The sequence below is a fragment of the Grammomys surdaster genome, unplaced genomic scaffold (genome assembly GCF_004785775.1).
Source record: "Grammomys surdaster isolate TR1022 unplaced genomic scaffold, NIH_TR_1.0 170, whole genome shotgun sequence".
Lineage (NCBI taxonomy): Eukaryota > Metazoa > Chordata > Mammalia > Rodentia > Muridae > Grammomys > Grammomys surdaster.
In genome coordinates this window covers 14,436,657-14,453,093 of record NW_021604618.1, presented here as the reverse complement: position 1 = coordinate 14,453,093, position 16,437 = coordinate 14,436,657, and the positions used below count along the sequence as shown (strand labels likewise).

At 37.6% G+C, this 16,437-nt stretch overlaps 1 protein-coding gene across 1 annotated transcript in view; it reads left to right on the top strand.

The window, feature by feature from the left end:
* Positions 1-16,437, top strand: part of Ano3 (anoctamin 3) — a 258,830-nt gene that overhangs the window by 213,675 nt on the left and 28,718 nt on the right. Inside the window, exons 15-17 of the mRNA XM_028766961.1 lie at positions 9,376-9,458; positions 9,820-9,960; positions 10,171-10,335. Of these exons, the coding sequence (XP_028622794.1) occupies positions 9,376-9,458; positions 9,820-9,960; positions 10,171-10,335 (389 nt within the window). The remainder of the gene's footprint in view (positions 1-9,375; positions 9,459-9,819; positions 9,961-10,170; positions 10,336-16,437) is intronic.

Here is a 16,437-nt window from a genome sequence, read left to right as displayed (position 1 = left end):
AGGTGGAGTGGGGGACAGGAATGCACCCCAGGCTGGAAATGTAAAGTATTCCACATCTATGGCCCTTTGTTCTAAGCATAGAACCTGTTCTGCAAGGTCTCTAATTCTACCCTGTATGTGGTGGTGTTGCAATATGGCATTGGGAAAACACATTATGCTTGAGGATGTTACCAAAAATAAATGCTAGGAATAGAGGCAGATCTTCAATTGCACTTGGGTGAGGTCCAAACTGGCAGACTGCTGCTCTGAATCACTTTGTTTCAGATGCAGTTTCTCTTAGGAGGCTCCAAGGCTTTATCTACTTTGACAAACACAATACTCACACCTTCAATTTGTTCTCCAGATGCAGACATATTTAGCATCATATGCACTTGGACTCTGTCCTTTCATAAACTCCTATCCTTTAGAAATGTAATGAAGTAGTTTGCACAATGTTTTATATAAGTGCTTTTTAAAAAAAAAAGATAGAACTTAATATTTGATACCACAAAGCAGGCAAGGAAAGAGGGTGTCTCTGGTCAGTGATGGATTTTATCCCCCATCCCAGTGAAAGTCCATGAAGTATAATGCGAAGGACTGGAATAATATAAATGGCACAAGGCAAAGACTGACAGCCAAACCCCTAGATGCCACCTAATACCTGAAATAAACGTAACAATCCTTCACAGACCGTTTAGTATGAAAATCAGTTAAAATCCTAACATGCTGAGTACCTGGAGAAACAGCTTAGTGGTAAGAGTGTGTGTTGCACAAGGTTTAGGACCTGATTCAGATCCAAGCAGTTATTTAAAAAGCTGGGCCTGATCACATCTGCACCTGTAAATCTGTAAATGTAGTGCTATGTGCCGGTGCTGGGGTGGGGAGAGAGAGAGGGAGGGAGGGAGGGAGGGAGGGAGGGAGAGAGAGAGAGAGAGAGAGAGAGAGAGAGAGAGAGAGAGAGAGAGAGAGAGGAGAGAGAGAGGTGGGGGAGGGAGAGAAATAGGTTAAAAGATGGAAAAAATCAAATGAAAGAATTGAATAAACTATGCTAAATATTGTGAATCTTTTTGTAGGTTCATTGACCATCCAGATAGGACAATGGAAATTTTAACCACTATGGGCTTGGCTTGGCTTGACTTTTATTCTGTGATTTCTGTGTAAATAAATAACTTGAAACAAACCAATCAGCACCTAACCTCCTTTACATAACCCTACATTTCTATTCTCTTGCTGTTCATTCTAACGCAAAGAACTATGAGCAGTCAGTGCCTGATCCCTTATTTATGATGAATATAAACATTCCCTGTTACTTTGCAGAGAAAGAATGTGATCATAGCATGCTCCTCTAGGCAGGATGGTACTCTGCAGAACATCCATGTTTGGTGTGATCTACTTTCCACAGACAATTCCTATTAATATGTGATATCTGCACACAAACATGTTATGTGCAGTTTCACTTCTAAACTGTCCCACATCTGCTCCTGCATTGACATTTTATTAAACTTGGAAATGGCTTCCACAGCATATACTTTTTATCTTAAGGTATTTTTATTTTAACACTAAGTTTGGCACACTCTTTTCCTTCACTGTCATATTTCTTCTGTTGACACGTTCATTTCGGGCCACTGTGTTATTGTCTTTATACTCCAGGCTCCCTCCCATGAGTTCTATGAAATTTGATTTCTTCTATTCTTTCTGTTTCTTCACATCTCCAGGACATTTAATTAATGACAGTATCATAATTGTCACAACTTGCTTTCATATTTTCACTCTCAGATATCAGCATCTCAATTTAATCCAGTAATATTGAGGGGTGCTTTGATTGTAGAGAGGTATTAATCTGAAAACTAAGCAGTACTTAGAAGGAGTATCAAAAGTTTCAACCAGAGCTCCCAAAGTCTAAACCGCCAGCCAGAGAGCACAAAGGGAGGGACTCATGCACCTGTATAGGGAATTGAGGGTGACCTTGTTAGACTTCAGTGAAAGTGGAGGGCCATGGTCCCCGAAAGTTTGGATCCCCTACTGTGTGGGAATTAGATTCCAATTTCTATGTCCCCACACTTCTACCTTCTAAACCCTACCTGGGCCTTTGTCATCAATGTTTCTGTGTTCTTTCATCCATTGCTTTCTTCAGAGACTGGATATCCATGGAGAATTCAAAGTCAACTGTAGAGGCCAAGCTTCCTTTTCATATTTACCATGAAATGACTAACATGTCTTTGCTACTTTCATAATTTGTCAAGTGGGTCTTGTGGGTTTATATTTTTCAAGACCTACTTTAATAAGTGTGCTTAAATGCTTTAATCTCCCTTCTAGCCCACCACCTACCAGAGGTAGTGGAAAGAAAAAGTTAGTAAGACAAAGGGGCATGTGGTCCTGTGTAGAAATAGTCTTTTGGGGCAAATCCAATCTGCACTGTCAGGATAGCAGCAGTTCAGTCCATGAGACTCATCAGTGGTAGCTTGACCCACTCAAAAACACCATTCACAAATTAGCAACTGCAGTTCAATCCAGAAGAAACCATGCACAAGCTCGGCCGATCAGCCCAAATCTGCAGAAGTGGCAAGAAGCTGACAAATTTTTGGTACATTTTTCTCTCTATGAAATCATAATAAATGATGTCAGTGAAGAAAGCAAGGGAAACCAATTCACAATGTTGTCAGTAAAGACCAGAGTTAGCAAAGCCCAACAAAGACCAACAGCAAGTGGTAAGGCGAACCATTACCGTACAGCATCATCCACTCTCTGTTGGATTATATATGTATACTCTTTTCAAACAGCACATTCTCTTAAGTCCACTCTAGAAAAACATCACAAGTCCTTTTCCTGGCAGCTTCCAGAAAAACACCACATATCTGTTCCCAGCATCCTCCCATCTTTCTACTTTGGCAAAAGTAGACAGTTTCCAGGAAAACATCACATGACACAATTAAGTATCCAAAGAAACCAGAAATTTCCACTTCATGATTTTCCATAATCATGTCTTCATGACATCACATGATTTGTACTCAGTGGTGAACTACACACTAGTTCAACCTCTATTTGAATTCTATTCCTTCTGTTATTGAGATTGACATTAAATTCATTCAGGATGTGATGAAGCATATTAATAATCCCAGCATTCAGAAGGTCAAGGCCCAAAGACTCTGATTTCTAGAATAACCTTGGCTACATAAGGAGGGACTGGCAGAAAGATTTGTGGGAATAAGAGGAAAGAATTCTATAAACTCTGCAAAAGGAAAAACATTAACTGTCCTTCCATCTTCCATACCCATCATTTGAAAATGGCTTTCTCTTACGAAGTGATGTTGGGCAATATATAAACCACTAAGTCAAGTCTTTATAATTGTTTAAGAGCAAGTCATGACTTTTATTTATATTGAAATAGAGTCTTCATTCATACAATATATCCTAAGTGGAGTTCTCCTCTACTCATCCCCCCCTTCCCCTAGATCCATTTTAGGAGAGAGCAAACTTCCAAGAGACAACAAGGAATCATGACCAAAACAAGATACAATAAGACAAGGCAAAAGCCCTCATATTGAGGCTGGACATGGGAACCCAATAGGGGAAAGGAAGGCTGGTGCTCTGAAATCATTTTTTAATGAAAAAAATTATTTAGGTCTTTAAGAATTTTGCAATTGGAGCTGGAAAGATGGTCTAGCAGGTAAGAGCATTGACTGCTCTTCTAGAGGTCCTGAGTTCAATTCCAAGCAATCCCATGGTGATTTTCAACTATCTGTCTACCTGTAGTGGGATCTGATGCCGTCATCTGGTATGTTTGAAGACAGTGACAGTGTACTCATTCATTCATTCATTTATATATATATATATATATATATTGCTACAGACTAGCTAGGGTATGCTGCCTGGTGGCTTGGTATCTGAGAGGTCTCAGGGGTTCGAGTTAGTTGAGACTACTGGTCTTCCTATGGAGTTGCCCTTGTCCTCAACTTCTTTCAGCCTTTTCCTGATTCAACCACAAGGGTTCCCAACTTCAGTCCAATGGTTGAATTGGGTATAAGTATCAGCTTCTCAGTCAGTTGCTTGCTGGGTCTCTCAGAGGGCAGCCTTGCTAGGCTCCTGTTTGTAAGTACATCATAGCATCAGTAGTAGTGTCAGGCCTTGGAGCCTCCCCTTGAGATGATTCCCAAGTTGAGCCAGTCACTGGACTTCCTTTCTCTCAGTCTCTTCTCCATTTTTGTCCCTGCAGTTCTTTTAGACAGGAACAATTCTAGGTCAGAATTTTCGACTGTGGGGTTGCAACCCTATCCCTCCACTTAATGCCCTGTCTTTCTACTGGAGGTGGACTCTACAAGTTCCCTCTCTCCATGGTTGAGAATTTCATCTAAGGTCCCTCTCTTTCTGTCCTGAGTTTCTCTCACCTCCCAGGTCTCCGGTACTTTCTAGAGCATTCCTCTACCCCTTGAGGTTGTATATTCCCATTCATTCTGCTGGCCCTCAGGGCTTCTCTCCTGTCTCTCCACCCCTATACCTGATCCTGTTCCCCTTTTCCCCTGGCCTGCCCCTCTCCCACCCAGATCCCTCCCTCCCTTTGCCTCCTGTGATTATTTTCTTCTCTTTCCCAAGTGGGATTGAAGCATCCTCACTTAGGCCCTTCTGCTTGTTAATCTTCTTAAGTTCTGTGGATTGTATTCTAGGTGTTCTGTACATTTTTGGCTAATATCCACTTATTAGTGAGTACATACCATGCATATCCTTTGGGTCTGAGCTACCGCACTCAGGATGATACTTTCTAGCTCCATTCATTTGTCTGCAAAACTCATGATGTCCTCATTCTTAACAGTTGAATAGTATTCCATTGTGTAAATGAACCACATTCTCTGTATCCATTCTTGTTTTGTGGGATATCTGGGTCATTTCCAACTTCTGGCTATTACAAATAAAACTGCTGTGAACATAGCAGAGCATGTGTCCCTGTGGTGTGGTGAGGCATCTTTTGAGCATATTCCCAAGAGTGATATAGCTGGTCTTCAAGTAGAACTATTTCCAATCTTCTGAGGAATCTCTAATTGATTTCCAGAGAGGTTGTACCAGTTTGCAAATCCACAAGAGAAAGTGGGAAAAGCCTAGAACTTACTGGCACAGAGGGAGAATTCCTAAACAGAATGCCAATATCTCAGTCTCTAAGGTCAAGAATTGACAAATGGGATCTTATGAAACTAAAAAGCTTCTCTAAGGCAAAAGACACAGCCAATAGGACAAATGGGCAACCTACAGATTGGGGGAAAAATCTTTACTAACCACACATCCAATAGAGGGCTAACATCCAAAATATATAAAGAACTCAAGAAGCTAACCTCCAAAGAACAAACAACCCAGTCAGAAATGGGATATAGAGCTAAACAGAAAATTCACAACAAAGGAATCTCCAATGGCTTAGAAGCACTTAAAGAAATGTTCAAAATCATTAGTCATCAGAGAAATGTAAATCAAAATGACTGTGCTATTCCACCTTACCCCAATCAAAATGACTAAGATCAAAACCTTAGGTAACAGCACATGTTGGCAAGGATGTGGATAGATACTTATTTTTTAAAGAAAAATTTGTAATCTGTGTCTTAGTTTTATATAGCACCTTCGCCAACAATTCCCAGATCTACCACCCTTATGTATCCAGTCAACTTAAAGTATATTTTTAACCCATTAAATACAGTTTGTCATAGAGTCTCTGATGTGAGGTTTTCCACTGGAGTGTGCTCAACTTATCATTGGCCACACCCTTAACAAAAACTGACTCTTATTCTCCTAGCAGCTCTAAATGGCCAATAGTTTCTTAGTTAAGAGTAGGTGCCAGTCATGTCCCTGTAGGCTTAGGTTCTGGAACACTGGCTAGAGCCAGTAAAGGAATGAAAAAGAACATACACAAAGCAACTCATTCAATGAAGCTGGGATCAGGTGGGGTTCTCTCACCACTACCACCACAACCCAGATACCCATGTATATTAGGCACAGTACAAATGGAATGGATAGTTAGTCTCTGTAGGTGAGGATCTCGGGCTCATCCAGGAAGATGAACCTATCAATGTTGTTCTTTCACACAGTGAGCAATAATTTATAAAACCATATACTTCAATTCCCTAGAAAAGCTTTGCCATCTCTCTTGAGCCTCTTTATATGAGTAATGTCTTTGCCAGTTTACCATGGGTCAGTTGGTCTCAGAGTCCTCAACTGGTCTTGTGCATGTCAAAAGACACATATACTTAGGACTTCACTGAGTCAAGTCCTTCAGGGATACATCTACTCCCTACAGGTGCCCATCTCTGCTCTTCATGCTGGACTTTTGTCTTAGCCTATGCCTGCTGAGGTCTTGTGCATCCTATCTCAACTGATATGAATTCACATGTGCAATTAACTGCCTTGTTGGGTCCAAGATCACTGCTTCCTTGTAATCATCCACTTCTTATGGCTCTTGCAGTCTTTCTGACCATTTTCTGCCATAGTCCTTGAACCTTAGTAGGAGGAGTTCTGATATAGATATCTTAGTAAGTGCTGAGGATTCTGCACTCTCTTATTCTCTAACCTTGATCAGTTGCAGGAATTCTTGTCAGTCTCCATTTAGTGTAAAAGGAACTTCTCTGATGAGGACTAATATATTGGCATAATGATAAGTTGTTGAGAGTTGATTTGATACTATAACCAATTAGCAGAGTAATAGTAGTAGGTTTTCAAATATAGCTTGTAACCTGTCTAGCCAAAGGTTCTTGGAAAAATAGTGGTATATCAGGCATAGATTTAATCTTGTGGAGTGGGCCCTAAATCCAATTAGAAAGTAGTTGGTAACTCCTATAATATTATTGCAACTATCCTACCAGTGGTCATTTCTTGCCAGCCCATTCATAATTGTAGTTCTCAGGGTTCATAACTCTGTGATATTGATGATAACTTTTTTCCTCCACTAATATGCATAGTACTTTTCAACACTCTGAGAGCCAGGCCATAGGGATAAAGCTTCAAGATAAATACCAAGTTGAGTTTTCCATGTTCTATGACTCAAAGATGAAATCAACAGCAATAGGTTCTTAGCACCAGGTTCTGTATGGTAATGAATCACATCCTCAATATCTTCCTGCAATACTTGGATCCATAGGACCTTGAGAGACATCAACTCAGACTTAGAACAAAAGAGTTCTTTGCAGCTTTTTTTTTCATGTTGTTGTAGATTATGGGAATTTGAATGTTTGATGGACTCAATCACTTTCCAGTTAGTATTGAGCCACATTTGCTTCTGCATTTGGACTCATTCATTCACCTTTTTCTCTAAGATGACTCAGACTCATATTTGAGCTCCATCCTTTCCTCGGGCCTTATCCTAAGACAATATCTTTTCTTTACTCCAGGCTCTATAATACCAGAGAACTGTTCAGTGTTTCCTTTTGTTGTTATCCTAGAGTTACCCATAAACCACACAAACACTGATCTCAGTCAGACAGGGATGAATTACTGAACACACACCTTAATACTGATCGATCAGGGTCATAGTTCAGAATTTGGAGGTTGAGACTGTTGCAACGAACGTTTCTCAGTGCCAGCTTATAAGGGAGAAAACCACAATGCGCTCATACGTACAGAAAGTACTACCCAGTGGTCAGCTGTGACTCAAGCCACTTTAAACATTACAGTTTATATTGACCTTTTATTTGATGTGTCCTAGGAAAAGCTTTGTGGAATTTCTTAAGATTAGCAAGCCTCATACAGAACATAACAAGGGATGTGGTCAGCATGACCATGCTCTGAGTCAAGTTACTTTTCTGTGTTGATGACTGACAAATTGTAGCAACAATATGAAATAGATGGCAAGCATGGAACAAAATGGCTACAGATATGCTGGGGAGTAGGCAGACCTCCACACATTTTCTTTTAATCCCCATGCTTATCATTTGGGCTGGTAGCCAAGTTAAAACTGATTATGTGATTTATATGGTTATGGAAGCCATAACTCCACTGCTAAGGAGTTAAAATTACTGTGACATCATAAAATGCAAACCTGAGGAGGACCACAATGTTGTCATGAGGATCTAGCCAAGCAACATATTTAATCATTTTTGTTTCAAAATTAATTTTCACTGTGTATGTTGATTCATGTTTTTAATATCAGCACTCTAGAGACTAAAGCTAGATACTCCATGTTTTGAGGCTAGCCCAAGACACAGTAAGCTCTAGGTTAACATAGCATTATATAGTGAGAAACTGTTTCAAAAGAAATAAAGGATTTATTTCTAGTTATGTAATGGGTTGATGGATGGTATAGTGAATGCTATACCCATCGCTTGAAAAACAACAACAACAACAGAATCTCCAGAGTAAAGAAAATCCAAGTATTCGAAAACTGTTGTTTGTTTCTGGGACAGATTCTAATTATGCAATCCTGGCTAGCCTAGAATTCACTGTATTGAAGAAGCTGGCCTAGAATTCAGAGAAATGTACCTGCCTCTACCTCTTAGTGCTGGGGATAAAGTGTGCTCCATTATTCTCAGTCCTAAAACTGCCATTAAGAATAAAACTTACAAGCATCAAAATCCATAGACTAAGGACAGTATGAGCTTGTATAAGCACCACTTTCATTAAAGAATATACTATATGCAACATTTCAGGTGATTGCCAAAAGCAAAGAGTGTGATAATTTTTGAAAGTAGATTTTTTTAATTAATAAGTTAGGAAGGTATTTATCCTTGCTTTATGCTGGACACTAAATTATTCTGGAAGCTTTTCTAAATTATTTTTTTAAATTGAGAATATAAATGCATTTGAGATTTCAAATAAACAAGAGATGGATAAAATGAATGTATCTCAGTGAGAATGAACTTTTAAAACACAACCCAATTGAATACCTAGTTCAATGAAAAAGCCATCTTGTCTAGACTCAGTATCTGTTTTTGAAGGTTATTGCTTTGAAACTGCAATCATTCAGATCACTTTTTTTTTGTTTAGATTTCGTGTTAGATTCCTCTTGTTTATGTGATATTAAGGAAAGTTAAGAAGCAATCCTCTGCCCCTGCTGAACTGTAAACTTGACGATGACTGATGTTAATAAGTATGAGATTGTCCATATTAAAAATGTAAAATGGTCTTTGTTGCTCTAATCTTGACTTTCTCTCCTAGCATCATTTTTGATATACAATGCTAACAAAAATATCAATTTTAGTGTTAAAAATTGCCTCCCTTTAGTCACATATACAGACAGCTTTATATAAAGACCAGAAAGAAAGATGGTTTAAATAAAACTTCCAATATTTATTTATTAACAAGTCAGTCACTTTACACAATTTAATTATATGATGATATATACCTGCCTGGAGAAAAGCAATGTGGTGTGTTGGAGGTGGAGAATTATTATTATTGTTTATTATTATTATCATTATTACTATTTTATAGCCACAGTCTTTCTTGAGTTTTGGAAAAGGAGAAGAAGCATACTGACTTACACTTGGGACCTTATTGATTGGGAAGAAGAGGAGGTAAGATATTAAGAAGTAGAAGTTAAGAAATCTGGGGAAGTACATCAAGCTAGAAATAGATTCTCATCTTTATATCATATTGACAAGATTCCTTATTTTCTGAAAGTAATCGGGGCCAAGGGTGAAAGATACATTGTTAAAACCATTTCTATAATGTTTTCTTAGAGGGGATTCATAGAAAATTGTCCAAATTAAAATATACCCATGGGTGCAGTTGAGCTGTAAATTGGTTCTTTAGAAGGTTGCATCTTTGTTCAAACAACACAAAGCAGGATCAATTCAAGAGTCTATATTAATTCTCAAAAGACTTTTATTTTAATTTGTGGACTTGCTATTTAGGTAACCTTAGTTTCTCCCATAGGAAACACTTCGCCCCCAGTTTGAAGCAAAATATTACAGGATGGAGGTAATAAACCCCATCACTGGGAAGCCGGAGCCTCATCAGCCTTCATCCGACAAAGTCACACGACTTCTTGTGTCTGTCTCAGGAATCTTCTTCATGGTAAAATATGGTCATTAGCACTTTGAGAATGATGCAGGATTCTGAGGTTAGAAGGGTATTTTAGCATACCGACTCATTTTGGAATCCTAAGAATGCAAAAGAAAAGCACTGTTCTCATTGTCATTTTTAACACTTATCATTTATTATTTAACATATATGTGCTTTGCTTCTCATTTGTTAGTATGTCCTGTTTGCTCTCGTACTCTGCAGATCTCCTTGGTCATCACAGCAGTGTTCGCAGTTGTAGTGTACCGTCTGGTTGTCATGGAGCAGTTTGCATCATTCAAGTGGAATTTCATCAAACAGCACTGGCAGTTTGCTACCTCTGGTGCTGCTGTCTGCATCAATTTCATAATCATCATGCTGCTGAATCTTGTAAGTGTTTATGGCATAATTTTTCATAGGCACATACACGGTCAGAAGGGACTATATCTCCCTAGTATTGAAATGTGTGTATGTGTGTGTGTGTATTTCTGTTTCAAACAACTCATTTTAACAAGACGTATTTCATCCAGCATGGTTTGTGCACTGGATTATTGAGTAATTGATTGATTAATATTTTTTGAGGTAGTGACTCATTATCTAGTTTTAGCTGGCCTGAAACTCACTGTGCAGAACAGGCTGAATTCAAACTCAGAGAGCTCCACTTGCCTCTGCCTCCTGAGTGTTGGAATTAAAGCCATGTGTCACCATGATAAGCTTGCCATTTTTTTTAAGCAAAAAATGATGACAAATGTACTATCTTCCTTTCCTCGTGCCTTCATAATGCTAATTAGTTGTAGGTTCAGTATTTGGCACATACTAGAGATAGTAATATGCACTTTTTGAACTACACAAATAAAGTCAGTCCTCGAGTTAAGAGAATTTATTGGGAAGAGGAAAGAAAACCTACTTCAAAGTAGAGCCCAGTTGTGACCCTCATTTACTCTGAAAAAAAACTCTCTCTCTCTCTCTCTCTCTCTCTCTCTCTCTCTCTCTCTCTCTCTCTCCCTCCCTCCCTCCCTCCCTCCCTCCCTCCCTCCCTCCTTTCTTCCTTCCCTCTCTCTCTGTGTCTGCCTGTATGTCTGTCTGTCTGTCACATTATGGCACTTTTAAATGTGTGAGTTATGGTAGGGAGAGAGTTAAGTCCTTGTTAATATGTGTTGCTGCCATGAGCATGGCGGTGTCAAGGACCCCATTGCCTTAGACCCACCAAAAAGAGCAAAGTCTCCCCCTTGCCATGCTCAAGGAAATAGAAAAGCATTCTCTCATGATCTAAGTACAAATGTTGATCGTGTGTACAAAAAAATATCCACCAAAGCCTTCTCCCCAAAAATGTTTATAGCCTGAAGGCTGTTGTTCTGCAGAGATTGCTTCTGCTGAGATCAGCTGAACCTGCCTCCTTGTTTAATTGTATGTAATGGGCATCCTGCATTTCCAGGATATTGTAGCTTGATTATCTGAGATTCCAGTCCAATGGATAGCAGCTTTTCATTCCATTTGACATCACGCCTGTCTTTTGTTCATGTCCATTCCACCCCAGTGAGGTCAGTCTTTGAAGGATATAGAACGTTATCTTCTTTGGCTCTATATGATTATTCTGTCAAGTTACTATGTGATAATTTCTAAAAGAAACATCCCTTTGTTTAAAAAAGTCACATGTATGTATGACTAGTAATTGAAATGTCTATGGATGAGATAGCTCTCAGCAGCAAGAACTGCTGTCATTCAAAAATAACTTTCTGCAAACATATAAGACACTAATGACCAATTAAAGATAGTATCTGTTCTTTAATTTTTTTAACAATGCAATAAGTTTGATGCTATGTCAAGTATATTAGTGAAAATGCTGGGATTCAAACAACTTAAATTGCCTCAGATATCTATCTATCTATCTATCTATCTATCTATCTATCTATCTATCATCTACCTATCATCTATCATCTACCCATGTATTATCAATCTTTCTATCATTTTTGTACACTCTCATTCTCACACTGACATAGAGATATACTGTTAATATGAGTACATTTTTATCATGAGGTAGGCAATATTTATAAATATCTTAGAAATCAAAAATAATAGTATTATGTCAGGAAATATGCATTTATGTTCAAGCGTTCCTGATACTGTGATATATAAATTTTACCAAGAGGGATTGGGGCCATTTTTTATTATTATTTAAAATGATCAGAAAATACTTTAAGAGAACAATGAATAACCGCTATGAGAAATGAGCATATTTTAATTCCACACCAAAAGTTACAACATTTAAAATAAATTTCACTATTCCATTTCAGTTTAATCTATATAAAGAATGTTATTTATATGTTACTACCCCCCAAACAGGCCATGATTTGATTTCTGTTCCTAGATCATATAATGCTCAATAAACATTGAAGAGACAGGATCCTAGATAATTTACAATTCTGTAAATTAATATGGAATTCAATCAAAGAGATACCAATAAGCCTGATTTTAAAATATATCTGCTAAAGATAAGAACAAAAATCAAGGTAAAGATTGTTTCTGGGTATAAAGCTGAACACTATGAAGTTTCTTCTCAGAAAGTAAGACTGTGGGTGATGTTCCCCCATGTCAACAATGTCTGACACTATCATTTTGAATTTTCTGCATTATCAACAATAACTTTATAGCCCACCATAAAACTAGTCAAAAGGCAAACTTTAATTTCTGTTACTGCATTTTAAGGAAATCACCAATGATGATGAAATCCAATCAAAGTTTGTGAATATCACAGTATGTTTTAGCATAGCAAAACTAGGGAAAAATTAAAGTCCATGAAAGAATGTTAATTCATATTATGTACAATACAGAAAGATATAACCTACATAAATACTATTTCAATATTAAGACATAAAATATAGTTACTTAGAAATATAAAGTTTTCCTTGATTTTACTTTTCTAGAATACTTACAAGCATCCCATTCTAAGCCACATTTATCTTCATCTAAGCTTCTTACAAACGGTTTCTCTTCTCCTCTCCCTCCCTTAACCCTAATAAACCAAACTTCAGCTAAGTTCCCTGAAGCATCAAATTCTAGTTTCACTTCTGTAGTTATCACACGTCTCTTAAACAGGGCTTTTCTCCACTACCCATCTCTATCCTGAGTTTCCACCACTGGCTAGAGTCATAACTGACTCCCACACCTGGAGTTTTCGTTTTCTCCCATAAGCTTCAGAAGCAGGCATTGGCCAGCTGGTTCAATGGGTAAAATGTTGCCATCCAAATATACCTGAATTTGGATCCCCAGAACCTAATAAAGCAAATATACCTCCAAATAAAAACATGAATATCTCCTCTCTCTCCCCCCATGTGTATGTGTTTCTCTCTGTCTCTCTGTCTCTGTCTCTGTCTCTGTCTCTGCCTCTGCCTCTCTCTCTCTCTCTCTCTCTCTCTCTCTGACATACACACACACACACACACACACACACACACACACACAATTCAAGGTTAATGAGATAACTTATCAGTAAAGGCACATACCATCAAGCGGTAGGACTTGAGTTTCATCCTTGGGTCCCTCTAGATAAAAGGAAGGAACTGACTCCTTCCAGATGTCCTCTAACATTTAGAGCTATGTGCATACTTACTAAAGCCCTCTCGCTCGCTCTCTCTTTCTGTCTCTGTCTCTGTCTCTATCTCTTTCTCTGTCTCTGTCTCTCTCTCTTTCCCTCTCTTTCTCCTCTCTCTCTCTTTCTCACACACACACACACACATACACACACACACACACACAATTCACAAATAGAAAAGTGTAAAACAATATTTTAAAGAAAATAAATGATTTAGATACAAAATTTTCTCACTATGTGTCTGTATCTGTATTTGGTGGAAGCCTAATATATTTTTGTTTATGACAAGCAAAGACTGAAGTCAGGAAAATGAGTCTCTACCTGTAAAGACCTCTGACAGTAGTGCAGGGCAGAGATAATTTAGTAATCACTCTGCTAACAGCCTCACAAGCTTACCACCTAGACTCAGTGACTTGAAAGCACAAGTCTTTTCTTAATACTGCAAATCAAAAACGCAGAGTTCCTAGGAGAACTCAGGCTGAACCAGCTTTCCATTTTCACATATCTGTTTGTTACGCATTTTTGCATTTATATTCAGTGATTATTAAACTACAAATACTTCTCCCATACAACTAACTGTGCAGACAATTTGAAAATAGATTTAGCATAAACAAAGTAAACATATAGCCAACTCAATCAATGTGAAAATAATGTTATATTCTTCAATCAGTGAAAGCTAATAATGCTCTTCAGAAATTACATATTTGCTTTCTATCCAAAATGTTAAAGCACTTAACAAATTATCAAACACTCTTGCCAACTCACCTGAATATACAGAATTAATTGAAGAATTTAATACAAATAAACACATAATAAAATATCAAAATTATATTACTAAAATGTTCATCTCACTATCCAAATGCTACCTCTAGTTATGTTATTTTGAGACCAGAATCAATGTGCAGCTAAAATTGTGCTTATGAAGGACTGAGCCGAAGTAACGATATTCCATTACTCTAATGGGCTTTTCAGCTCTAATCTGAACACATTAAGTTATGAAATGTAGGCATGGAAAAATACTTTAACAGCCGAACACTTTTCTTTAAATCAATAGTCTTCCAGAATCATTGGGAAATATAAGATATTCCACAAGCCATATGTTGTGTTCTGAAGTGATTTTTTTTCTCTTTTGTCCTAGTTCTGATTACTTGTTGTGAATTTTGCTTGTGAGTCTCTATTATCCAGGACTGGCTCAGCATTTTCTATCTTCTTTCTTAGTTCAGCAATAGACATCTAACAGCTTAATCTTCCTGTATCTGCTCAGCCCCTTCTCTCTTTGGCCACATAGAAGTGAATGATCTGTATAAATTGCACATCTGACTCTTTTCTTTAGTACCTGAGTTTGTTTAATGCCTTTTCGTCCCTCTGATGTGAATTATAAATTTGTCAGCTTGGCAAAGGAAACACTGCTTTATTCAAATCAGTTTTTTTTTCTTTTCTTTCCTTGAAAACTATACCTCCTTCCCTCTGCCCCTCCCTCCCTGCTTCCCTGCCTCTCTTGTCTCCATTTCAGCATGAAGAACCACTTTCTCTGGCCCTGCACTTTGCTAATTCATACCCCTAGTTTCTTGGTTCACAGAGCTTTCTCTGTCTGAAATGTTCTTTTTTTTCCTTTTGTCTCCTTGGAGAATATCTCTTCATCATTGAAAATAACAGTTAAGGATCATTTCCTCCATAAAGCTTTTTTTCTCGGTGTCATACACAGAATTGAATTACCTCGTTGTTCTTATTCTTGTGGTGAGGTTCTTGGACTGCCTGCTTATTCTCATCCATAGTAGTCAGTAGAGGAATTCAACAATCTCTTTGTCAACACTATTCTTTTGCTTCTCTTAACTTAATCCACTGTTAAAATGTTGAGTTCACTTAGCTGAAACCATAGCTTCCCCTTCCTGCTGGTGTTTGTTGGTATATTTTAATCTAGATCCTAGATGTTTGTTTAATGCTAGTATACCATTTAAAACACATCCTTTGAGTAAATAGGAGGGTTTTTACTTTCCACGTGTTTTAGTATCCTGCATATCATGTGACCAAGATAGTTTTTGTTACAAGAATTGTAATCTTTGTGTCTTTCAACTTTGCAGTATGTATTTTAATTTAAACTAAACCAAAGGCTGTACTTCCCTCCCCACAATACACAATTTGACACAGGTATATCATGACAACTCTAAATAAATATTTGATTGAGGACAAAAATATATATATTCTACTGTATCTAAAATTGAGCATAATTTCATTACACTAATCTTGAAAATAATTTTTAAAATGTGTCCCATTCAAACTGTGTATCCAATTGCCTGAAGTATCTACTTTGTGAGGATAGAAAAACTGTATTAAACCAAAACATTCAAAAATTCTCTGCTGATTCTGATCTAGTCAGTCCCTAAATTAGCATTAGAAAAATCACTAATTTGTGAGATATTAAATAATAATACTGATCCACAGCCAAGATGAGAAACCGAATCTAGAAAAAACAAATAACAAATAATTCAAGCATAATTAAAAATTCAATTTTTTGTTTTAATATCCATTTGCAAAATTTACGATTTAAAATCTGGAAGGTCAAAATTTTACCAAACAGAGTTGCTTTCTAGTTCCACCCCTTTTCTGATTTTGTTTCACCTACTCATGTTGCTGACAGTACTACAGTGACTATCACATCTGGGAATGTTCCCAAAATCATTTTAGTGAAAACAAACATGCAAAATTGCTCCAAATATATAAATCCTTCCTGCTTGACGATTAAGCCTTAACTTATTTTTAGCACATTATAGTGAAATAACTGCTTAACATTGTAATTATAGAGTACTTCTTCAACAAAAACAGAAAGAAAGAAAAAAGGAAGAAAGAAGGAAGGAAGGAAGGAAGGAAGGAAGGAAGGAAGGAAGGAAGGAAGGAAGGAA